At 40.7% G+C, this 26,649-nt stretch overlaps 1 protein-coding gene across 1 annotated transcript; it reads right to left on the bottom strand.

Annotated features, from left to right (window-relative positions):
• Window positions 1-10,908: 10,908 nt before the first annotated feature.
• LOC148115889 (vomeronasal type-2 receptor 26-like) lies at window positions 10,909-26,649 on the bottom strand. Its single transcript, XM_087885267.1, has 6 exons — window positions 26,371-26,649; window positions 25,218-25,517; window positions 24,708-25,025; window positions 14,985-15,212; window positions 13,606-13,732; window positions 10,909-11,819 (listed from the first exon to the last, which is right to left on the bottom strand). The coding sequence occupies exons 1-6, from the start codon at window positions 26,647-26,649 to the stop codon at window positions 10,909-10,911; spliced, it is 2,163 nt and encodes a 720-aa protein (XP_087741393.1).

Raw genomic sequence — 26,649 nt, forward strand, 5'->3', positions numbered from 1 at the left:
TTATGGCGGATCAAGTTGCAACAAACTTACAATATGCAAAGCATAATACATTCTGTAATGCCAACAAGCCGGGCAGATGGCTGGCTTATACATTAAGGAAGAAACAGAGTATGCGGACTATCGACTGTATTGATACTGGAGGGAAAGAAATTCATCAACAAAAATTAATTAAAGCAGCATTTGTAGATTATTATACTAAACTATACGCTAAAGATGATATACAGAATGGACTTATAGAAAAATATCTAGAAAACAAAAGAGTTACAAAAGTTACTAATCAACAAAAGGAAAGAATGAATCATCCTATAACAGTGGAGGAAATAATTGCAGCAATTAAGCAACTGAAAACTGCCAAAGCTCCGGGAACAGATGGATTGACTGCAGTGTATTATAAAACTTTGCAAGCAGAAATGGTGGAACAACTTAGAGACCTATTTTGTAATATACAACAAGGGGGTAAAATACCCCCATCATGGAAAACAGCTTATATTTCTCTGATACCAAAAGAGCAAGCAGGTCCTAAAAAACCAGAGAATTATAGACCAATATCTCTTCTGAATAATGATTATAAAATTTATGCAAAAGTACTAGCCAACAGGTTGATGCCAGTAATTCAAAAGGTGATTCATGATGATCAAGCGGGATTTATAGAGGGTAGATATATGAAGGACAATGTAAGGCAAGTTATAGATTTATTGGAATATCTTGAGAAGAATAAACAGATCCCTGCAGTGCTGGTTTTTTTGGATGCGGAGAAGGCCTTTGACAGAGTAGATTGGAATTTTCTATTAAAGACTTTGAAAAAGATGGACTTTGGGGATCAATTTATACAAGTGGTATCAGCAATCTACCAAGAGCAAAAGGCACAGATTATTATTAATGGAAGTTTAACAACAGATTTTAATATTGAGAAAGGAACAAGACAAGGTTGTCCGTTATCCCCTTTGTTATTTATTTTAACATTAGAAGTCTTGTTGAATACAATACGGGATTCGAACAGCTTGAAAGGTATAGTGATAAGGCAAGAGGATTACAGACTAAGGGCATTTGCAGATGACCTGGTTGTCACCCTTTCACAGCCGATGGAATCAATAATCCAGATGAAAGACATTATAGAAGATTATGGTACAGTATCAGGATTTAGACTGAACCAGAAAAAAACAAAGATGATAGTTAAAAATATGACACAAGATCGAAAATATGAACTTGAAAGGATGGCAGGTTTTGAGATTGTACCAAGGGTTAAATATTTAGGAATTCAGGTGGCAGAATCAAATATGAAATTATTTCAAAACAATTATGAGGTGTTATGGCGAGATGTACGAAAAGATATGGAGACCTGGAAAAAGTTGCAGCTCTCGTTACTTGGAAGAATAGCAGCAGTTAAGATGAACATTTTGCCAAGATTTCTTTTTTTGTTTCAAATGATTCCAGTGCTTAAAAGTGATAAACAACTGAAAGAATGGCAAAGTGGAGTGAATAAGTTTGTTTGGAATGAGAAAAAACCGAGAGTGAAACTAAAAATTATGCAAGATGCTCCAGAGAGGGGAGGCCTTAAACTTCCAAACCTACAGATATATTATGAAGCAGCAGCTTTGACTCAAGTAAGCAATTGGTTTGGAAGGAAAAAGACTGGAATACTGAATATAGAAAGCTTTGACCTGGATTTTGGTTGGCACGCTTACTTATTTTATGAAAATAAAGTGGATAAAGTGTTCAAAAGTTATATACTTAGAGATTCGCTGATGAGAGTTTGGAAGAAGCACCGATTTAAATGGGATTATAAAATACCGCTATGGCTGGATCTTGGTCATATTTTGTGGAATACAAATATAATGTCACTCGGGGGGGTTTTATATAAAGAGGTTCTTTTTACAGATGCGGGCAGATGGCAGCTGAAGACACTACAGACACTGTTGGCTGAAGGGATTAATATAACCTGGCTACAATATAATCAACTTCAACAGAGATGGAAAGAGGACCAAAAAACTGGTATTATGTTGCATGAGGAAGAGTTGGTTAGACACATAAAAGAGAAAGGTCCAATGCATATCAAAAGGCTATATAATGTTTTGTTAGAAAGGGACTCAGAAACTGAACTGGTTAAAGATTGCATGATTAAATGGGCACAGAATTTTGCAGAACCAGTAATGTTGGAAACATGGGAGAAAATATGGGTTCAGAATGTTAAATTTACGCAATCGCAGAATTTGAGGGAAAATTTTTACAAGATGTTTTACAGATGGCATTTAGATCCCAAGAAATTATCCTGTATGTATCCTAATGTTCAGCCAAAATGTTGGAGATGTGATTGTTTAGATGCTACATATTATCATGTTTGGTGGAATTGTAAGAAAGTTAAGGCTTTTTGGATAAAAATATGGTGGGTTATGCAGAATATTTTGAAGAAAAAAATTCCATTTTCTCCACAATTGTTTTTATTGGGTATAGTAAAGGGTTTTACACAGGATGAAATTAAGTTGATATTGTACATGATAACTGCAGCGAGATTATTGATAGGTAAATATTGGAAAAATGAAGCTTTACCCACTATCGAAGAATGGATTTTGAAGATGGCCAGTTTTGCTGAGATGGCGAAGATTTCAGCATATTTAAAAGATCGCTCACAAGAGACTTATGAATGGGAATGGAAAAAATTGATAAATTATGTGCAGAACAAATATCAAGTTAGAAAGTACCAAATAGTTTTTCATTGAAAGTATTATATAAAAATAGAAATGTATGAAAACTGTGAAGATAAAAATTTTTTTAAGGGGGTTTGAGGGGTTCAAGTTTTATAAAAAGGGGATTTTGACGGGATTATATTTTGTGGAAGTCAGGGGGGGAGGGTTAGGGGGGGTTTGGGGGGGCTAGGGTGGGGTGTGGGGGCTGGGATGGGGGGGGAAAAGGGGTGAAAATGTAACTGTAAAACTTTTGCAATAAAAAAATAAATAAAACACATATCAATACAAAATTTAAAATTATTAAAAGAATTGCATACTTTGGCCCAAATTTAAAACAATTCGAATTAAAACCCATTGACAGATTAAAAGCTAAAAAGCTAAAAAAGTAAAAAGGGGGGCGGGGGGGTTCACGCCAGCCCTGCTTGATGGAAAAGAAAAGTTTTCAGGGCAAGACCCGGAGATCTGATATACTTCTTATCTCCGGGGACAAATCGTTCCAGAGGGCAGGAGCTGCCACAGAGAAGGCCCTCCCCCTGGGGGTCACCAGCTGACATTGCCTGCCTGACAGCACCCTGAGGAGTCCCTCTCTGTGGGAGCATACTGGTCAGTGGGAGGCTATCGGCGGCAGAAGGCGGTCCCGCAAATTTAAGTCAATTTTCCTAAAATATGAACTATTTCGATGTGTGGATGTCAGTGGAAAATTTTACTTTAAACTTGACTGGACTGGACTGGAAAGGAGATTCACTTTTTTATCTGTTTAAATATTAAATTTCTGATGCAGATTGAGATTATTAATTTTGGAACTAGATTTGTTATTTTTGTTTTTGGCAGACTTTTACTTTTTAACATTTTTTTTCATTTTATTGTTAATTGAAAGGAGAAGTGGAAGTGGAAGAAATAAGAGACATTGCCATCTAGTGGATTGAAACATTGTATTCTCCTTTTGGTTTTTTAACCAAGGGGAAAGGAAAAAAAGTAGCAACTGTGTTATTCTCCAAGGTCATTTGTCTAATTCATAGATAAAATTTAAAAGGACATCAAAGAGTGTCTACAAGTCTGTTTATACAGGTGTCTGGTTGGGAAAAGCATTGTTGAAAGGCGATTAAAACTGGAAAGAAGAAAATAACAGTGGCTCTGGAAAAGACAGCTGTTAGATTAAGTGTGGCACAAGAAAAAGATTTTGAATGTTACACAGTTGTGGACTTTTAAATTAGATGGAAACTTCTCCCCTTTTTAGTTTTACCTTTCCACTTCCCTAATATTTTCATTGTTGAAACATTGGAGCAGATACACACACACACACACACACACACACACACACACACACACACATTTCTCTCTCTCCCTTTTTTTTCTTTTTCTTTTATTCTTTTATTCCTTCACAATAAGTATTTACTTAATTGGATTAAGGCACATAAGAGCCTGAAGAATTTTTTTCTTCTTCTTTTTCTTTCTTTTTCTTTTTTTCTTTTTTGATCTTTTTAACTTACTGATTGGAGACTGTTATTTGAATTTGTTTTTGGCTATTTTACACAATTGGATTAGGACATACAAGAGTCTGAAGAAACCTTTCCTTTCTTTCTTTTGGCTCTTTTTCTCTCTTTTTTTCCCTCTCACTTGCTGATTGGAGATTCTTACTTGAATTTGTTTTTGGCTATCCCAGGTGATTGGATTAGGGCACACAAGAGCCTGAAGAGTGTTGTTTTTTTGGGTATTTTTTTTCTTTTCTCCTTCTTTTTCCTTTTATTCTTTTATGGTGTTTTTTTTTCTCTGTTTTTTTTTTCTTTTTCCTTTTTATCCTTTTGTAATCTCCTGCCATCTACAAAATGGATAAGGGATGAGAAGAACCTGAAGATATATTATTTCACTGTGTTGAGTTGGATTACTTATAGAAATGAGCAAAAAAGCAGCAATTATTAGCTCTGCTGAATTGACCCCCTCCGGTGAAGGTCGGCATATAAATCGAACCAATAAATAAATAAATCATCATTGTTAGTCACTCATGATACTGATCAGCCCTGATGATGTTTCCCTCCCCCCGAATGCCATCACTCTGCTTAACAACTAATTCCCACAACATTGTCAAATAATGTATTACTATTATTATTCTCTTCCTTACTAGTATTTTTCTCTTCCCACTTATTTCTATAACCATGTTGCTTGTATTTTTCAATTTATATTGTTTTTATTTGTTTCCTAGTACAATTTGATAGCTTATTAGTAACCTTGAATAAGTGTTGTATCTTTTTATTCTTGATGAATGTATTTTATTCTCCTTATGTACACTGAGAGCCTATGCACCCAAGACGAATTCCTTGAGTGTCCAATCGCACTTGGCCAATAAAGAATTCTACTCTATGTTACCTAGTTTGGGACATGAAACTTCTGCAAAAAAACAAGCCCGCATAGGGAGCACCAAGGACCCCACAAATAAAAAGAAATGAACTTCTGATCTATAGTTTTGATTGTTAGACAGGATAGATTATTGAGAAACAAAATACTTTCTTCTACCTGTTTGGTAGATCTTAATAATTATTAATATTTTATCAGTGAATTAATGTCATAGTGGATAAAAAAAAAAAGGTGATGACCATTTATGTTGCAGCTTTATTTTCCCAATTGTTTGGCCTTATTTCTCTGAATCTGAGAGATTAAAAACACTTTTTCCTTTTGTAAAAGTAAGCTGTTCAGCCCAGAGGTGGGTTTCAGCAGGTTCTGACTGGTTCTGGAGAACCAGTAGGGGAAATTTTGAGTAGTTTGGAGAACCAGTAAATACCACCTCTGACTGGCCCCGTCCCCATCTATTCTCTGCCTCCTGAGTCCCAGCTGATCGGGAGGGAATGGGGATTTTGCAGTTACCTTCCCCTGGAGTGGGGAGTGTTCTATTTGGAGAACTTGGCAATAACGAGGAGGTTTGGCTGATGAACACAAAACTTTATTGTAACAACAGTAACTGAGGAATAACCACAACAGTACGCGCGCGTCAAGTGTGTCAACTTGTTGCCATCTGACAGCTGCTTAAATAAAGACTGTCAGATCGGCAGGATCCAATAAGAGTGTAGCGTTTTCCCGCTAGCTGCCTGCTCACGTCTAACCCAATCAGAGCAGGGCAGCAACAAGGGAGGTTTCGGCCGAGGTCGTATTAGTGAGGACTTAACACCCCTTCCCACCCGAATGGCGCATGCGTAGTCCTCCAGATACGTTGGCCTACGTCGGCTCCGCCCAGATCTCAGTTCGGGGGTGGTCGCGGTTGGAGGCCGAGATGGAGTATCTTGCTTCAGGATTTCTGGAGTTTGCGCCGTGGCAGCGGCCGGAACCATCATGGACTTGGGAGAGCTTGATTGGCCAGGTAAGGGTGCTGCCGAGAACGATTCGGGTATAGCCAGGTTTTCGGAGGCCGGAGTCGTTGGAGGGGGAGTAGGAGGCACCACGCCGTCGCGGGTTGGAAGGGAGAGGCTCGGTTGGGCGTAGGCCTCACTGACGACCCGCCGTCGAAGCTGGTTTATGTGCCTCCGGCACAACCGCCCGTCATCGAGTTGGACCCTATAAGAGTATGGTCCCGTTAGTTGGAGTACACACCCATGGGCATTTCCGCCAGACTGAACTTGGTGACTGGGCTGGGCGTTGTGTGTTGTGCCAGTAAATATTGGCTAAGGGTATGATGCCAATCGGAGTGGGGCAAGCGGCTCAAAGCCTCTTTGGCCGATCTCACGGCCCTTTCCGCCAATCCATTCGCTGCCGGGTGGTAAGGGGCCGTTGTGGCGTGGCGGATGCCCAACTTGGCCAAAAACATCTGGAAGGGTGCCGCGGTGAACTGGGGGCCATTGTCTGTTACTAATCAGGCAACCCATGGGTCGCGAAGAGCCCCTCAAGGACTCTAACTATGGCCTCAGAAGTAGTGGAAAGCATCAGGGCCAGCTCCACCCACTTCGAATATGCGTCTACGACCACCAGGAACGTGCAGCCCAGGAAAGGGCCAGCGAGATCCATATGGATTCGAGCCCAGGGGGTCCTAGGGGCTTCCCACTCCCACACAGGGGCTGCCGGCGGAGCCGGTCTGGATAGTTGGCATGTAGTACACCCGGCCACCCAACGCTCAATCTCGCTGTCCAGGAGGGGCCACCACACATAGCTGCGGGCCAGAGCTTTCATGAGCGCTATGCTGGGGTGAGCCTCATGGAGGCAGGTCAGGACCTGGTGCCACAGCGCTGGGGGAACTATGACCCTATTACCCCAAAGTAGGCACTCCTTCTGAACCGACAGTTCTTGCTGCATGCGATGGTAGGGCAGAAGGTCGGGCGGTACCGGACCCTTTGGCCACCCCCTGCGCACGTGATCAAGGACCTGCGAAAGGATAAGGTCGGAGCTGGACGAGGCCCGAATGTCCGAAGCGGACATCGGCGACTGCAGCTCTTCCACTAACAGGATAGTGGCTGCAGGAGCAGGATCCTGAATGGGACCAGGGAGAGGGCAGCGGCTAAGGCCATCCGCATGGCCAATGGCCGAGCCCGGTTTATAGAGCAGTTGGTAGGAATAGGCAGAAGGAAATTTCGCCCAATGAGACATTCATGGGGACAAAATTTGTGGCATCTGGTGGTCGCCGGCCAGCAAACCGAGGAGCGGTTTGTGGTCCGTGATGACCAAGAAAAAACGACCATAGATATAGTCGTGGAATTGTTTGATTCCAGCCACGACAGCCAGCGCCTCCCAATCCAATTGGCTGTAGTTACATTCAGGGGCAGATAATGTGCGGGAGTAGTACGCAATGGGGGCCTCCATACCGTTAGGAAACATTTGGCTCAGAACGGCCCCCACGCCATAGGGAGATGCATCACATGTCAATGACAGAGGAAGGCACTCGTTGTACTGGATGAGGACAGCCCGAGAAGTCAGAGCGTCCTTGACAGCTTGGAACGAGGCAGAGGCAGACTCATTCCAATGCCATGGCATCTTTGCATCTAGGAGCCGATGCAGAGGCTTGGCAAGGGATGCCTTATGGGGCAGAAACACTGCGTAAAAATTAAGGAGCCCTAAAAATGCCTGCAACTCAGATTTGTTAGTCAGGGCAGGCGCATGCCTAATGGCCACTATTTTTGATGGAGTGGGGTGGATACCATGTGCGTCAATAAGAAACCCCAGGAATTCTACCTGGGGAACCCTAGAGTGCATTTATCCCTCTTTAGCTTGAGCCCCGCGTTGCGCAGGCACATCAGGACAGCCCTCAATTTGGACAGTAGATCAGAGTGATTGGCAGTGGACACAATGATGTCATCAAAATAAGGAACCACCCCAGGGATTCCATGCAGTAACCGCTCCATAATACATTGGAATATTCCCGGAGCAACGCAGACCTCAAATTGAAGGCGCGTACATTTAAACACACCCCTATGGGTGACTATGGTCTGCGCCATGGCAGTCTCCTCATCAACAGGAAGATGCTGATAGGCCTGCGCCAGATCTAATTTGGCGAATACCTTGCCCTGCCCTAAAGAATGCAGCAAGTGTTGAACCCCAGGGACCGGATACGGATTTGCCTGCAACGCCTTATTCAGGGTACACTTAAAATCAGCGCAAATTCTCACGGATCCGTCTTGCTTAAGGGGAATTACTATGGGCATCTCCCAGCTAGAGTGGGCCACTGGTACTAAGATACCCTGCTCTATAAGCTTATCTAGCTCCTTATCGACCCATGGCCGCAGCGCCAGCGGCCCCCTTCGAGTTTTAGGCGGATTGGTGTGACTTGGGGGTCCAAATTTAAAGATATGGGGCACCCAGTATATTTACCAAGGCGGTCATCAAAGATATCCGCGAACTCACGGGCCAACAGGGTAGACACATTTGGAATTGTTGAGTGGACACCGGAAACGTTGAGGTGCAGTGCAGCAAACCAGTCGAGACCTAAAAGGTAAGGCAGGTCATCCCGAACAACAATTAATGGCAATTTGCCAGAAAATGACTGGTAAGACACCTGGAAGGTGTCATAGCCAATGGTAGGAATTGCCTTTCCCTGGTAATCTTTCAGGGCAACCGGGCACGGCTTGAGCCAGCGTCTCAATATATTGGGCAATAATCGGGATAGTGTAGACCAAGCAATAAGGGACTTGGAAGACCCGGTATCTACTTCCATCTTGCAGGAAGCACCTTCTAATGAGACAGTGAGGTAAATTTTATTGGCAGTCGCCACAGATGCGGCGTGATTCACCGAGATGTCAAGGGGCTCATCATAGCAGACACCTCAAAACAATCGTCGTGCCAGGCAGCCGGTCATTTCCCTATGCAGCAATTCCAAAATGTCTCTGCTGGGGCCGACCTTGCAGGGAGGGTCGCCCGGCAAACTCTGGATAGGTGGCCTCTCTTCCCACAACGGCGGCATACGGCGGATTTAAAACCCTCATGTGGTTACCGCCGCAGCCTATGCAACCATCCGGCATAATTTTAGTGGCCGGAGACTCCTGCTTCCTCCGGGTTGACTTGAGGCGGCTGACAACCACTTCGTCCTCGGAAATGCCGTCCTGATCAGACTCTTCATGATGGACAGACAAAGGCTTCCCTCCGGACGCAGCTCCTGGCTGGAAACATTGGATCTCTGCGGTGGACCAGTCTGACATTTCTGCCGCCCTGGCCTCATCTAAAGCCACCTTCAGATCCAGGTCCGAATGGGCCAGCAGGCGCCGTTGGAGTTTCAAGTCCTTAACGCCACAGACCAGTTGGTCTAGCAACATCTCGTCCATGTTATTGAATTCGCAATGGAGGGCGGCTGATCGCAAGGAAGCCATGTAATCATTAATTGATTCCTCATCTTTCTGTGATCATTGCCAAAAAGCGTGCCGCCACGCGATACGTGAGGGAGTTGGGGCATAGTGGTTCCTCAGTCTTTCTAACAAAATGTCCCAAGGCATGTCAAAAACCACACGAACGGAGAAAGTAGCCCCTTTTCCGAGCGCTGGATAGGTCAGTCAGGTCGTTAGCCTGCAGAAAACATTCAAAATGCTCAAGGTAAGCATCCCATGTCTCCGACGCCGGGACGAACGGGGCAAACGCCGGCAAGAAGGTAGACATGTCACTTATCGTCAGAACTTGCCTCGGTGTGAGAAGTCTCGCTGCTCATGCCTGAGGGACCCAGGGAGATCATCACAATTCTTATTCTAACAACACTAGCCGTTGCCTCAGAGCGATCCCACCTTCGTCGCCAATTTTCTATTTGGAGAACTCGGCAATAATGAGGAGGCTTGGCTGACGAACATAACACTTTATTGTAACAACAGTAACTGAGGAATAACCACAACAGTACGCGCGCGTCAAGTGTGTCAACTTGTTGCCGTCTGACAGCTGCTTAAATAGAGGGTGTCAGATCGACGGGATCCAATAAGAGTGTAGCGTTTTCCCGCTAGCTGCCTGCTCGCATCTAACCCAATCAGAGCAGGGCAGCAACAAGGGAGGTTTCGGCGGAGGTCTTATTAGTGAGGACTTAACAGGGAGGGAATGGAGATTTTACAGTATCCTTCCCCTGCCATGCCCACCAAGCCACACCCACAGAACCGGTAGTAAAAAATTTTGAATCCCACCACTGGTTCAGCCCTACCCAAAAACACAAATCGCAGGCACAGTGAAGAGTATTTATGGAATGGGGGGAGTCCAAATCTTTTAATAGGGTACAGAAACAAATGACACAAAAATTTGGTACCTGTGATACATCAGAAAGAAACCAATGAAAGAACAAAAGACATTTATTACATTTGACAGGTGAACAATAGAAAACATTGATTAGAGATTACTTTCCACATGTGGTAAATCTATGAGTTACATCATGCTCTTTCCAAGATGGATTAGTATCTTACTTAAAACTTGCAAGTGTATTCAAGTGTATTTATTTGATAAATAAATAAATAAATAAATTACTTTCAGAATAAACTAACTAAGATTCAGTTGTTGAAAAGGGTGTTTTTTCCCCATGAAAAAACAGAAGAAAAACATGTTTTCCTAAAATCTGAAAGGAGGTCAACACTGCCAGACTAAAATTCTAATAACATCCTCACTTAAAGGCTAATAATGAAGCCCAAAATGCTAAATAATACTACCAGACACAGAAACATAAAAACATGGAAATTAGGCTTAAGCAGGAGATCACTTCAAAAAGTAGCCTGATAGTGTTTTCTCCTGAAAAGTACCCAATGGGTGAGAATTATATTGGGTGAGAATTATATCCCCAGAACATCCATCAGGATCACTTTTTTACTTCACTTTTGAACATCAGTTGTTCCTTTGTATTCAGATCTGGCCTCAGCAAAATAATGTAACACTTAGGGATGAAGATGCAACCCAGCAGCCCAGCACTGGAAGCCAAGATGGAGAAGACCTGCACAGCAACCACGAATTTCCCTTTGGTGCTGAGATAGGTAGGCACAAAGGAGATCCAGACACTGCAAAAGACCAGCATGCTGAAGGTGATCAGCTTGGCTTCGTTGAAGGACCCAGGTAGATTCCTGGCCAGGAAGGCCACTATGAAGCAAATGGCAGCCTGAAAACCCATGTAACCAAGGGCAACATAAAACATAGTGACCGAGCCTTCATTGCACTGCAGAACAATCTCTCTAGGCTGGGAATACATGTCAGAATCAGGGAATGAAGGAAAGACTCCTAACCAGGTGAAACAAATGACAACCTGGACACTGGAACAAGAAATGATGATGGTGTTGGTCAGACTCTTGCCCAGCCACCCTCTCACTCTGTTTCCTGGCTTTGTGGCCAGGAAGGCCAGCACCACCATGACTGTTTTGGCCAAGACGGTAGACACGGCAATGGAGAAGATGATGCTGAAAATTGTTTGTCGGAGAAGGCAGGTGGTTCTCCTTGGCCGACCAATGAAGAGAAAGGAAGTCAAGAAGCAAAGAAGAAGGGAGACCAGGAGGATATAGGAGAGGTCCCGGTTGTTGGCTTTGACAATTGGAGTTTCTTGGAATTTAATGAAGATTCCCAAGACTAAAAGTGTGGTTAAGGTCAGAAATAGGGCAAAGAAAGTAAGAATAATTCCCAAATACTCTTGATGGGACAAAAAAGTGACAATTTTGAGGATACATTGATCTCGATGCTTGTTCTGATACTGATTGTCTGGACATCTGGTGCAGTGGTCTGCATCTATAGAGGACAAATGTAATATTTACCATGAATTTATAGGATGGGAGTTAGAAATCAGGAAGCCCACATCTGAATTTGTGTGTGTATTCATCTGCAGGGGATGGGAGGCAGAGAGAAAAAATTAGGAGTATGTGTATACCTGTGCTTCTTTGCCTTAGTATGTGTCTCAAGTTGATAAAGTGTAGCTAGATTAGGGGCAGAATTTGAGAGGAGACAATTCTAGGAAGCAAAAGGGGAGAAGGGACAACCATCTACATCAGGGGTGTCAAACTTAATTTCATTGAGGACTGCATCAGGGCTATGGTTGACCTTCGGGGTGGGGGGTCAGGCGTGGCTGACTGGGTGGGTGTGGCCAACTGGGTGGGTTTGGCCAGGTTGACACCACTCCCCAAACTGCTAGCATGTTTCCTCTTCGCATTGGGTAGACCAGGCTGAAGCCATGTTAGCCTGAGATTTCCTCTTTCCATTGGGTAGACCAGGACGGCCCCATGGGCCGGATCCCACCACATCATAAGCCGGATGTAGCCCATGGGCCTTGAGTTTGACAGCCATGATCTACATGATGTAGGGATGTTTCTAATGGACTAGGACTAGCCAATTTGACAAGGTTGGAATATTCTGGTTTTCCAAAATGGAGTTTGATTTGTCCCATTACCCATTAATTGGAGGATCAAATTGAAATTCAACAGCAATATTGTTCAACTTTTTTTGCTTTTATTTTGTCCCACCAAATCCCAATGGTTAATGATTAAAAAGGGGCAGATAAAGTTGCCTGGTTTGACCTTTATCTTTAATCACCATAATGAGGAGAGGTTCCTCTCCGTTAGCAATGTATTCCCCCAAATAGCTACTCCACAGGAAACACAGATCATGCTTGCCTACTCCTTGGATACTTTGGAGGAAGATGGATAGGCAGAAATGTGTCTATCCTGAGTTCACCCTGGAATGGAGGAGATGGCAAGATTACTGACTAGCTCCTGTGTGAGTTGGCTGTCAGGCCTGGAAGCCATCTTTTTCATTGCATCTTCAGGCCTGCCACATTTACTACTGTGGGAAACTGTAATGGGGGGATTGTATGGAGCCCTGAGTCCAAAAGGAGAAGGGCGGTATAGAAATTTAAATAATAAATAATAATAAATAAATATACCGGTAGTCATAATAACATTCCTTTCTCAGAAAGTCAAGGACATCTTTACCTGCAGCTAGAGGGTTAGAACCGGGAGGCATCTCCAGTCAGAATGGTGTTTGGATTGGGCCATGTGATGGACTTGTGGGTGTTGGGCAGGGACTTGAACTTTCCTTTGAGTGGGGAAAACCTGGAAGCTTTCAGATTTGGGTTTTCCCAGGTGTGCTAATATGACATCTTCATTAACATGTAATTTTGGGGAAAGTCGAGCTTCGGAGTTTTCTTTCATTGGGGGTGACATTGACCCTGACATTGGAGATTAATTTATCTCAATGGAGAGCTTCATACTGTAGAAGCAACATCATTCTGTTTGTCATGGTGAAACAACGGGCTGCTTCATGTCACTTCAACTGATACTTCACAAAGTCACATATGCTTCTTGATACCTGCTTGGCTTCTTCTACACTTAACATCTCATTCCAATGAATTTTCCCAGCTCGTATTATTGTTATATAATTGGTAAAATTAATTCTGATAGTTAAATTAATAGTCCCTCCCCTACCCCCAATACTTAGAAGATGTTTCTAATATCTTTTTAGCAAAGATCTGCAGGAACCTTTGCTCCTATCCCAAGGGCTGTTTTGATTCCCATTCACCCACCTTCTTGGGTGGAAATGCTCCCTTCTGCACAAGGGACGCAGTTGTAGCAACAGACTGGTTTTCCTTCCTGGACCACCTTGAAATAGCCAGGTTGACAAGGCTCCACACACTGGGAGTGAGGCAAGGGCTAAAAGTGAACAGAATTTGCATTCAGAAGCATCTGCAAAACTGATTAGCTATGAAATGAATTATAGTGTTGGAATGGGATTGTCAGGTCCCATAGCTTATCTCGCCTCCAGAGAAGAGCAGCAGCGTTGCCATTGAGACTGGCATTTATCACCTCCTCAGCCTGAATATCTCATAATATCTTTACACTTCGAGATTGGCTTGGTGATGTATTGGGCTTTGGGAGTGGCTCTGTCTGCACTTTACTGTTTTGAGCGGGAAACTTAATTCCTGCCTAGATCTCTTGCTATCACAATCTTCCAATAAAAGTTTCCTTTTGAAATGGCTTTTGTTTCATGAGGACTGCTTTCTTGAGAGGACTGGAGAGGCAGGACATTACAGGGAAATACAAGAGGTATGTGCAAAATGGACTAGAAGTGGACCATTCTGTTTCTCCTCTGGGCCATGTTGTGGTGGCCACTCCAGAGAATTTTCTAGAAAGTTACTCTTGAAACTGGAAGCATGATACTCAGACATGCTTCCATTTTGGAGGACTGTCTCTGGAAGGCTGTCAGAGAAACCTTTGGAAAAACAGATCATATGGAGGAGAAATTAGAATTCTGAAATTCTTCAATATGATGGGTTTTGTACTTTTCTTCTACCAAATAAGGTCAAATCCTTGAATTTATACATGTCCAAATGAACATGTGTAACTCAATTGATTTTACTTCTCCCCTCCTCCTAAATCTTGCTTCCATTTCCCCCCATCTCCACATTTTTTCCCTCTATGTCCCCAGACCAAAGTCTTCTACTGTATAAGTCATAAAGCATCTTCTCCTTTGCTGGTTATAAATGAAAGAATATAATTCTGAAGCATGAATTTGAAGGCAGTCGGTCTTATATATAGTTTGGGATGGTGGGGTACACTGATTGAGATGATGGACAAAACTACTGTGTTTCCCCCAAAATAAGACCCTGTCTTATATTTTTTGAACCCTGAAATCAGCGCTTGGTCTTATTTTTGGGGAGGTCTTATTATTTTGGGGTGTGTGGAGCAAGACGGGGCTCCTCTTGCTGATTTCCAGCTCTGTCACCCTAACCCTAACTAGAGGAAATGGTGAGGACTGTCTGCGCATGCGCTTAAATATTTTTGAGGAGGGCTTATTTTTTGGGGGGGGGCTTAATTTAGTCCATGCGCTCAAAAACCTGATTGGACTTATTATCAGGGAATGTCTTATTTTCAGGGTAAAGAGATGGGACATCTCTTCCTCTACCTGATTGAGCCACTGAGGGCTCATGATGGCTTCCTTGTTGATCCTGAATTTGACTCCAATGGTTCCTTCTCTGTCTAGACTCCCAAATTTCACTCTGGTGGTCGACTTATTAGGAAACAACACCCAGCTCACAATGTCAAGGTCAGCCATCAAATCTCCATTTCTATCCAAATACATTCCTTCTATGGTGTTGTTGTAGATCTGAGGATTCTTCAGGAAATGGTGAAGCTACAGAATGTAAGGAAAGAGGTTTTTACACAAATGGAATCATCTAAACAAGTTGATATACAGAGATATAAGGAATTTGGCTTATTGAGCTGCAGCCTGTTTTCTTCTCAGGACACTCTGCATAGATTTGTCCTTCAGGTACCAATGGCGGATGTTTTCTTTCCTACATCTGGCATTCCCAACTAGCCCATATTTTCTTGTTTTCTTGTTTTATTTCTCCCGTTAGTTCTCTTGAAGATAAGCAGATGGCAGAAGGGCAGGAGAAGGGAAATCCATTACCTACAAATATATTTGCTTACATTATCTGTTGCTTATCCATGAGTTTTCCCCTCCTCCCTGAGATGTCCTGCATAGCTATAGATACATTGTTTTGTCTATAGAGATTTATCTTAACATTGTTTGGAGAGTTTCTCCTGTGCACATTGAATAACAAACACCGCAGTGGGCCTTAATTGTTTATTTTGAGTCCTGTGTTTTGATTCCACAAGAGAGATAGATTAACAGAGTTGGAAGGGACCTTGTAGGTCATCTAGTCCAACCCCCTGCCCAAGCAGGAGACCCTACACCATTTCTGACAAATGGCAGTCCAATCTCTTCTTGAAGGCTTCCAATGATGAAGTTCCCACAACTTCTGAAGGCAAGCTGTTCCATTGGTTGATTGTTCACACTGTCAGAAAATGTCTCCTTATTGTAGAAGACACAGCATCAGTTTGTACAACTCAGTCCTGAGTTGTACACTGTACACTGATAATTTTAATATTAAATACAATGTTGTGTTATATTATAATAAATTGGAAGATAATCCAAAATACCTTTCTTTTTTGTTTTCATATTGTTTTATTATTAACATATAAAAAAAAAGGAATTAACATACATAACATACATGAATCATAATATATAATATATAACAATATACACAATACAAACAATCAATGAGTGCTGCCCCACCCCTCGGGATCATTCCTGCTTCCAGAATCTTAAAGCTTCTTCTGGTGGTGGTATCCCTCTTCCTCCAGAAAACACATATATTAGGAACTGTTTCCACATTCCATTGAATTCATTTTCTTTCATTATGCCCCTCCTTACTTTAATATTGCAAGTCAATTTATCATTTATGGCAATATCCCATACTTCCTTATACCATTCTTCCAAACAATAATCACCTTGTGTCTTCCAGTTCCTAGAAATCATTAACCTTGCTGCGGTCAACTAATTTATTATCAATTCTTTAGTCTCTTTTTTGCATTTTATATCTTCCAATAGTGAGAGTAATGCTACCTTTGGTGCCTCTTCTACCTTTATTCCTACAATTTCTTCTGTCTCCTTAGAACCATCTTCTGCAATTTTTGCACAAATTTACATTCCCACCACATATGTAAATATGTTCCTTTTCCCCCCAAAACCTCTCCAACAGTTATCTGAATAGTGCTGATTCATATTGCTTAATCTAACCGGAGTCAAGTACCACCTCCATACATTTTGTAGTAATTCTCTTTTATTCTTACTGACATATTTCTCAACACTCTTTGTTGCCAAATTCTGTCCCAACTCTGTTGCCCTATTTGTATCTTCAAATCGGTTTCCCATACCATCTTTCCTAAATTTCCCCTCTCCTCTTCCTCCAACAATATTTTATAGATTTCACTCATTAAGCCTTTTATCCCTTTATTTTCTTCCTTTACAGTTTGATTTTTTTCAATTAATTCCTCAAACCTCGTTAACTCTCTACATTCTCCATTTTCTCTTATCCAATTTTTAGTCCATTGTTCCACTTGGCTATAATTTAACCAAGACAACCGTTTTCCTCCTAGAACCTCTTCCAATTCCCCACGTGTCCTCATTCCTCCTAACCATTCCCTTAGTTTCATTTTATTTTTCTCTTTTAAAATTTCATTCACTTTATTCTTCAAATTCCCTGGGAACTTTTCCAAAATTACTACCGGTGATAATGGAGAGTTCTTTGGAAGCAACCTCCCTTTATATTTACTCCAAATTTCCCAATGAAACTTCAGGAGAGGATTGCTTATGGTCCCTTTCTACAAGCATCAAATTCTAGAATCTAAAGAAAGAAAAGCTCAAAGCACATGAAGTAAAATGCATGAAGTAAAATAATTGTAGTGGTGTGTGACAACATAGGCAAGATATAATTTGCCATTCACAATGCTGGAGGCCAAATGTAAAAGAAAGAGTAATTCAATATTTAATGTTACATGTAATAACAGCGTCAATGGAATTACGTATGCACAAAATTGGAAAAAACAAAGTATACCGACAGAGGAAATGGTAATAAAGAAAATATTGACTTCCGGTTTGCTTTTCGTAGCCGCCAGATGGTCCCTTGGGACCGCCAGCCCCATCGCCTGTAAAGAGCTGCCTTTACAACGGAAAGGCGGCTCGAAAAACTCCATTTCCAGGAGGAAATGTGAGAGAGAGCAGGTGAGTGTAGGTAGAGCTCTCCGCGTAGCCCCCAGAGTTTTTTTTTTTACTCTTGGGGGTGAGCGGATGAGGCTCCCTATATCACTCGCCATTTGCTCCGGGCGTTGGGAGACCTCTGCAAAATGCAGAGCAAGGCTACGAAAACAAGCTTTTCAAGATAACTAACAGATTAAGCAAAGAGGATGAGATCTGGATCTGGACCTGTGACCCTAAATTGCAAGTATTTATACTTATTTTGCAAAGGATATTGAATAAAGTAAAAAAGGACTTTTAAAATGGCGACTGCCGAAATTTGAGCAGGGAAGCTGAAAAGGGAAAGTCCTTCCGTTTCTTATTAAGCCACAAAGTAGCGGAATAAATGCTCCTGGCTACAATTGAAGAAAAAGCTCCACTTTTGTGTTTTCTCCTTCCTGGAGATTTGATTTGATATTGATCTCGTTTGGAAAGAAGCTTTGCTTTTTTTTTTTCTTTCTAAAAAAGTTTGCCTGTGTGGAAATATGGCGTTTAGGCTTACAAAGCCGGACAAACAAGCAGGGGGGGGGATTCCCCCATCCACAAACTATATGAACAAGTTCTTAACTTACAGTCTCAGAAAGCTGATTTTAATATAATTGAATTTCTTCTGGAGGAGATTGTAAGAAGGGATGAGATTATGAATCAGAACTTTGAGAAATTTAAGCAGGAAACTAAAGAATTGGTGCAATTAAAGTTTGATATTTTACAACAAAAGATCATAAAAATGGCTAATGGTTTCTCAGAATTTTTGATCAAGTTGGATACAAATATTAATCTATTAGAGTCTAAAATGGAGGAAACTGAGGACAATTTGGAAAATAAAATAGAGAAAATTGAAAATGATTTGATAAACATTCAAGACAATAGTTTAGAAGAAAAACCTAAAATGGAAGCTGATCCAAAGATTTGTAATGTAGACAATATACAACAACGTATTGAAAAGGAAGTTTTAATGATGCAATATAATTTTACTGAATATGCGATTAGACTGAGAGGATTACAGGAAAATAACAGAGATGACTTAAGGAAAATATCTTCTGAAGTTCTGGCTGGGATTTTAAAGGTTCAACCTGAGGAGGTATTTTGTAGGATCGATAGAGTCTATAGAATAAACTCCTGGATTGCAAAGCAAAGGCAATTACCTAGAGATGTGGTGATTTATTTTACAGATAAGGAAATAAGAAATAATATTGTGCAGAAATCTTTTAAGTCTACTTTGCAACTGTTTGGAAGAAAGATTTGGATATATAAAGAACTACCGCCTAAGATGTTATTGGAAAGAAAGAAATTTGGTTTTCTGGTGGCTGAGCTTAAAAAAAGAAATATCCTATTCAGATGGAATGCTCCAGTTGGTATAATATTGAGATATCAAGGAGAAAGATATCAATTAAATACTGTTGAAAAAGCGGAAGAATTCTATCAAAAATTTTTAAAAATGAACTTCACATCTTTATGCACAACACAAGACAAGCAGAAGGAGTTAGAAATAAAGGAAAAATATCGAGTTACAGAGGCCTTTGTAGATGAATTGCCTTTGGATTCTCCAGATACTCAGCTGGATTATTTACAAATAAGAGAGAAGTGGCATCGGATTCCAACGTGATGATTCACCAAGTCACAGGCAACCATGGAAATCAACTAATTGATACACAATTTACAGAAAAGAAATATGACTCACAAAAGCAAAACCAACAAGATCAAGTTATAAATCAGAATGAAAACTGATCAGTTGATACACAACTTGCAGAAAGGAAATTAGGATGGAGATCAAACCCACAAAAAGAAAGGAAAAAGAGAAACAGGTCTCACAAAAATAAAAATTTCTAAATTAAGCAACAGCGAAGCCAGTTATTTCTAAAAAATACATGATTGAATATATGAAAAGATGGTTGAGGCGAAGTAGTGGTTAATATCATCCTGAGGAGAGTGACAGACCTCTGCAATGCCGTAATTTTGGGATGTGACAAGGGCCTTAAATTGTTGGATTGGAATTATCTATTTTTGGTTTTCTTTTCATTGATTAACGTATTATATCTATGCTGAGCTATAAGGCAAGAGAGTCATGCTGGGGCATGCAGAAGATCTGGCTGTTACCCCATTATGACGATGGGAATTATTAATCCTGAAGAAAGCCACTACTACAGATATTATATGGATTACAATTATAAAGTCACTCGGGTGGTTGTTTTTTTTTTATATATATATACGAAGATATTCATTATTGTTGGGGGCAGATTGATAATTGAGGATTTTGAATATTTTGTTGCAACTGGGATGTTATGTTACCCTAATCCGGATGATGGAGTCAGCGATCCAGTGGAAAGACATCAAAGAAGATATTATATGGTTTATAAGTTTAAAGTCATTGATTTTGTTTATATAAGGGAATACTTTTTAGTAGGATGGGCAGAAGAATAAAGATATTAAGAATTGTTGTGTATGGTAATTTTGTAGGAAAGTGGGTGGTGACAGGCTAGTGTATTGATTGTATAGATTAAGAAAAGGGATGCTTAAGAGATATATTTATGGGAGTGGAGGAAATGGATAGAGTAGAACAAATGTAAAACTAGAATTCATGGGGAAGGCTGCTTTGAAATGTCATGTTAATATACACAAAAGATTAAATGTTAAAGTAGGATTTATTATATAGTTTTAAAGTGGAAGGTTGTTTTTATATATTAATACACAGACATAAGTAAGGGAGAGGAGAAAAAAGGGCAGATTATCGATAAATTGGGAGTTATAATAATATTACTGTGTTAAATTAGAAGTTATTATATAGTGTTAGAATGGAATGTTATTTTGAAGTGTATGGTAAGAGGGGGAAGTAATAATATTAATAATATCACTAGAAGTAAGGGTCAGTATTTGGAGGAGGGAGTAAGGGGATGTTAAAATATTATATAATCTGTTATGTATTAGGTTTTTATTTTGAAGAAGTCACAGGGGGGATGGGGTGGGGGGGGTTAGGGAGGAGGGGGGGGAAAAGGGGGGGAAATTTGTAATTGAAAACTTTTTCAATAAAAAAAAAAAGAAAATATTAGAATGTGCCAAAATGAACAGGTTAATGATGGAAATTAAAGACAAAGGAGAAACAGCCTATTACTAAAATATGGGGCCTATTGGCTAGATAATAGATGCAAAGCTTAGAAAATTAATGATGAAAGAGGGTCAATAAGCTAGAAACGAATACAGGTATAAAACTATATAGAAGAATATATATTGCAAGCAATATTATTATTAGACTGTACATAACTGCAAATTAAAATATATATAGGGTGCTAAATGTATAGAGAATTATGTTATAACTATGTTATATAACATATGTTATATAATATCAAGTTTCTTTTTTTTCTAAGGACTATACTGTATGATTAAGAGAAAAATGGTCGTAATTAGGATGTATAACATTATATATATTTAAAAAGGTGCTGATACAACCAGTATATCCTTTCACCTTTCAGCTCCAATCCAGGAGCCCTCAAGCAACTGCTAGCTGATGACTAACTGATGAAAGCTAAAAAGCTTGAAATAGATCTATACTAGTCTCCCTTCATTTCTTTATCAGCAAAATATAAATTTGGTATAAAATGGTTTGTCGTGTATGCAAGTCTTGGCATATACGGGTCTTTTCCCGTGTAAGATTGAGAGCATCTTGGCAACATTTCAACGAGGTTTCACTTGTCATCTTCAGGCTGGTGCTTTTGGCTTCATGCTTGTGTGAGCAAAGCGTGATCAGAGCTGCCCTCTCTCTATAAATACTGGTGGGGCGGTGGGGAGTTCTGGCTTTGTTGCTGTAAGTGGGTTGGTTGGCTGTGTTGTTACATTTTGATTAGTTAATGGAGTTGATGTTTGCAGATTAGTCAGCTGTTTCATAGCATCCTGTGTAGGTGAGGTGACTTGCCTATTAGTCTTTTGTGTTTTAACGCCCTGGGTAATGGCTTGTGTAGTAGCATCCTGAGCTCTATTGTTATGATGTCCTGAGTATTGTGCTGCAACATCCTGGGTAGTTGGCTGTGTTGTAGCATCCTGAGCTTTTGTGTTGTGGCATTCTGAGTTCTGTGATGTGATATCCTGAGCAGATGGTTGTGATGCAGCATCCCGGGCTTTGGTTTGGCTTCGAGTTTGAGGTCTTGTCATGTGTTCATGGCGTGTGTCAGTTTGCTTTGTGGAGGGGGGGGTGCAGCTGCTGGTGATGCTGCCATGGTATGGCTTCTGGGTGGTGGTTGTATTTCGTCTATGGGATGGGTTTGGTTTTTTTTATATTATACATCAAACAAGCATTAAATCTATAGCCATCTACATCACAACATGAGAAAGGAATAAAATTGTCCCATTACATATATAGGTTAGCCAAGTAAAGCCTATTAGATATACCAAGTGACATGTTTATCAAATACATCAATTTGCAGCTCGATTTGACATCCAATTATACCATTGACTCCAAGATATATAGTAATCTGTGTCCCCTCGCCCTTTCAATATCATAGTAAACCGATCTGATTCTGCACAGTTCATTATTTTCTGAATTACTACTTGTTCGGGTGTGCTGACATCCATCTTCCAGTATTGGGCCCATGCCGATCTTGCAGCTATTGTTATATGTAACAACAGGTCCCATGTCATTCTGTTTACATTTTCGGGTCTTATCCCTAATAAAAATACCTCAGGACACAGTTGTATATGCTGCCCCAACATCTCATTAAACCATTTCTGAATATTCTTCCAAAATTTCATTGCCTCTCGACAATGGTGGAAGTATGTGCCTTCTTTAACGCCACATTTCCAATAAACTGAGGGTGTTCCCAGGAACATTTTAGCGAGTCTGGCCGGTGGTAAATGCCATCGATATATCATTTTATATATATTTTCTTTATATGCTATTGACCGGGTTAATTTAATATTCTTAGTCCAGATTTCGTTCCACCTCTCAGGCTCTATTGAATGACCTAGATTTTTCTCCCAGGCATGAACCGAAGTCTTCGCATGGGTTTGGGTTTGAATCTGGTGAGGATGATTGGTGGTGGCATCATGTGTTGTCTTGGGTCCGGTGTCAATTTTCATGGCTGCGACTCATTTGTTGACTAGGGCTAGTTTCCAGATGTCTGATAGGCGGGAGGTATCATCACGTTTATTCATGTTATGGGGGTGTTTCTCTATTTCTATGGCTTCCATGATTATTCTCTTGTTGAAGTGTTCAGTTTTGGAGATTAATTTGGAGATCAACACAGCCAACCAACCCACTTACAGCAACAAAGCCAGAACTCCACACCTCCCCACCAGTATTTATAGAGAGACGGCAGCTCCGATCATGCTTTGCTCACACAAGCACGAAGCCAAAAGCACCAGCCTGAATATGACAAGTGAGACCTCGTTGAAAGGTTGCCAAGATGCATATATATAAAGTTAAAATCTCGGGTGTTTTCCCGCGTCATTAAAAGTCTGTTAAAATACTTAAAATCCTGGCTAAAATCCCAGCTTAAAATCCTCTAAAATCCACACAAAACACTTTGTAAGGTTTTTTAAAAACTTGGGCTAAAATCCTAACCAACACTTTAAAGGTTTTTTGGCAATGTTTTGGGAAATGTTTTGGGAAAACACCCGAGATTTTAACTTTTTACATACACACACCCGTGAAAACTTGAGATATATATACATACACAGAAGGGAAAAGACCCGAATACGCCAAGACGTGCATACCTGTACCGTGAAAATCTACGAAAACATATATATATATGTTTTCTGAGGTTTTCGCGGTTGTTTGTATGTAGGTCTTTGGTTATACGTGTTTTCTCCCACGTAAAATTGGAAGTGTCTTGGCGATGTTTCGACAAAGTCTAATTTGTCATCTTCAGGCTGACTTGTCATCTTTTCGGCTTCGTGCTTCTAGGAGCAATGTGTGATCGCAGCTGTTTCTTCTTTTTAACATACACATACATACATACACGTGAAAAGACCCGAATACGCCAAGACTTGCATATATATATGAAAGAGGAAGACAAGGGATCTTATGAAAGAAAATGATTCATAAAAGGTATTTTTTTCTCAATGTATATGACGTTTCTCAAAGAGTGTTTCACAATGTTCACCATCTAGATGTCACCCTTAGCAACATACATGGAACCGATAAGGAAATACCTGCCATGGTTGAATGTTTTCAACTTCCACCTTGTCTTTTCTCTCCATTCCTGTCCTCTGGGATCGGGGTAATTGACCACATTTAAGGCATGTGCCACAATCTTGATGGCATTTTACCCTGTACCCATGAAAATCTACGAAAACACACACACACACACACACACACACACACACACACACACACACACACACACATATCTGGGATGCCTACCAGAATCCTTTCCCCTCTACAGCAGACAGATAATAATAGAGAATCTGAGAAAGCTAGGCCTGTAACACGTAGCCAAACAGCCAGGATAAGGAAGCAGGAAGAAAAACTGCTGTTCTCCAATCAGGATACAGAGTTACAGGCTAACCAGCATATGTCAGCAGCAGCAAACATAGAAAAGCGACCTCGCAACATACCCATAGCTTCTAAACTAAACAAGAGCCTGAAGATGACAGGGTTATGAGCCTGTCAAAACGTTGCTAGAAAGAAAAACTTTTAAGGTACTGGTAGGATTTTAGCGAAGGTTTTAAAGGACCTTGCAGAGTGCTCTGTAAGGATTTTTGGAAGATTTTAAGCTAGGATTTTAACCAGAATTTTAAACATTTTAACTAACTTATTTAACATGACGTGGGAAAACACCCGAGATTTTAATTTTTTGCATATATATATATGTATATATATATATATATCTGTGTGTGTGTGTGTGTGTGTGTATGTGTGTGTTTTCTGAGGTTTTCGCGGAGAGAAAACTTTCATATATATATATGAAAGAGGAGGACAAGGGATCTTATGAAATAAAATGATTCATAAAAGGTATTTTTTTCTCAATGTATATGACATTTCTCAAAGAGTATTTTGTGATGTTTACCATGTAGATGTCGCCCTTAGCAACATACATGGAACTGAAAAGGAAATACCTGCCATGGTTGAATGTTTTCAACTTCCACCTTGTCTTTTCTCTCCATCCTTGTCCTCTGGGATCGGGGTGAATTGACCACATTTAAAGCATGTGCCACAATCTGGATGGCATTGTAAGTTAAGGAGCTATCTAGAGAAACGATCCTGTCAATCTTCTGCTGACGTAGAGTCTCCAAGTTCTCTTTCTCTGTACACCTTATCCAGCCTTTCACAGACAAGGCAGGCTTCCCATATGAACAGTGAAATTTCTTAGTCATAAATGCTTCGATAAAAAGATAGAAATCTTTGAAATCGTCAAATTTGGTCCTTTGGCTGGTCTGGATAAGAAAAGAAAAAATGATATGGGTGTATCTGAAAGAGAAAGTATTATATGATAATTCAATGGTGAGATCCCACAAAGCGGTTGTGATCCAAACTATTCCTTCAATAGGCTTTTGCAAGGATTTTAATATGTTTTCTAGGAAAAAGGCTCCCTCGATGAACGTAAACTCTGAGTAATGAAGAAATACATTGATTTGGGTCCACATGTTGAAAACAGAAATCAGATACTTGAAGTTCTCATCATTTAATAATACGATTTGTGAAAAAACAACACAGATGCCATTCTGAGCCAGCACAGGAACGAAGGTCCTAAGGAAATGTTCTCCGTTATCAGTGTCTGCAGCAAAGACGCCAATGAATGTCCATCGAAAATACAGCAGCAGTTTAACAATCCCCAGGTTTTGAGCACCTTCTTTGGGGACGGTCCGGTAGAAAAAAGGTAACTGAGTTTTATCACTCAGGATCGGTGAAATAAAAGTGTAGCTGATCTGAATTGAAAAAAAAAGGAGATTTATGTTTTATTTGGGGCTTTTACTATCCTGCTCTATGGAGTAGAGAGTTGGTCTCTGAGAGAAAACCACTTGAAAAAATGAGAAGCATTTGAAATGTAGATTTACAGACGGCTGTTACGTATAACTGGGTTAACAAAAATCACAAATGAGGAGGTGATAAGCCCCCTGGGAAAGCCAAGGGAAATCATCAAAGCCATTAAAAAGCAAACGTTAGAATATTTTGGACATGTGATGTGACACCCAGAAAAATACGGCATCCTTCACTTAATCCTCCAGGGAAAGATTGAAGGCAAACGAGGTCCAGGCAGAAGAAGAACATTGTGGCTTCAAAACCTAACAGACTGTTTTAGAGAAAACTCAGTAGCACATTTTCATGTGGCTGTTGACGAAAATAGGATTTGCCAACATGATCACCAACGTCCGATGACGGATATGGCAGAAGAAGAAGACCTATTAGATCCTGAAAATATAATGTCAGAGCTTAGGTAGTGGCTGGAAGATTCCAGCCTACCTTGGTGGATTTAATAGGGGATCAGAAATGCAGAAAACGTAACAATGGATGTCAAGAAGAAATCCAGATCTCATTTTCTGAAACGCTGATGCTTCCTCAGAGCCTGCACAGTGCAAGATCTGAGCAATGTGAAACATTACAAATTAATATTTGTACTCAATTATGATTGTATCAATATTGTATCATTATTGCTGAGCACATTGTAAGCCGCCCTGAGTCTTCGGAGAAGGGCGGCATATGAATCAAATTAAAAAAAAAAATTGTTCTTGTCTCTTGTATCTTAATCCATGCTTAATTAACATTTCCCTGGCTCTGTACCTGTGGGATTTTGTAGATGCCCAATATGGCAGCCATAAGGATGGATATATCAGAGTTGGTCTCTTCCAGTAGAACCAGCATGTTTCTCTTCCTTCCGCAGCTGTAGTTGGGAACATTGGCCTCTCCAGTCGAAAGCAAATCCAACAGACCATCCAATGTCAACATTTTGTCTCGAAAGTTGTCATGGAGATTATAACCCAGGGTGAGGTTGGGCAAGAGAAGAGGATCTTTATTGATTTCCTGAATGGCAAAAAGGAAGGACAGAATTTTCCAGTACAT

This window comes from Pantherophis guttatus, chromosome 2 (genome assembly GCF_059756535.1).
Source record: "Pantherophis guttatus breed Tessera chromosome 2, ASM5975653v1, whole genome shotgun sequence".
In the NCBI taxonomy this organism is placed as follows: Eukaryota; Metazoa; Chordata; class Lepidosauria; order Squamata; family Colubridae; genus Pantherophis; species Pantherophis guttatus.

Coding starts and splice junctions, on each gene's coding strand:
- LOC148115889 (XM_087885267.1), bottom strand. CDS start 26,649: ATGTACTGGAAAATTCTGTCCTTCCTTTTTGCCATTCAGGAAATCAAT. Junction 25,518..26,370: donor GCATCTACAAAATCCCACAG/GTACAGAGCCAG, acceptor TTTTCAATTCAG/ATCAGCTACACTTTTATTTC. Junction 25,026..25,217: donor ACATGTGGACCCAAATCAAT/GTATTTCTTCAT, acceptor TTTCTTATCCAG/ACCAGCCAAAGGACCAAATT.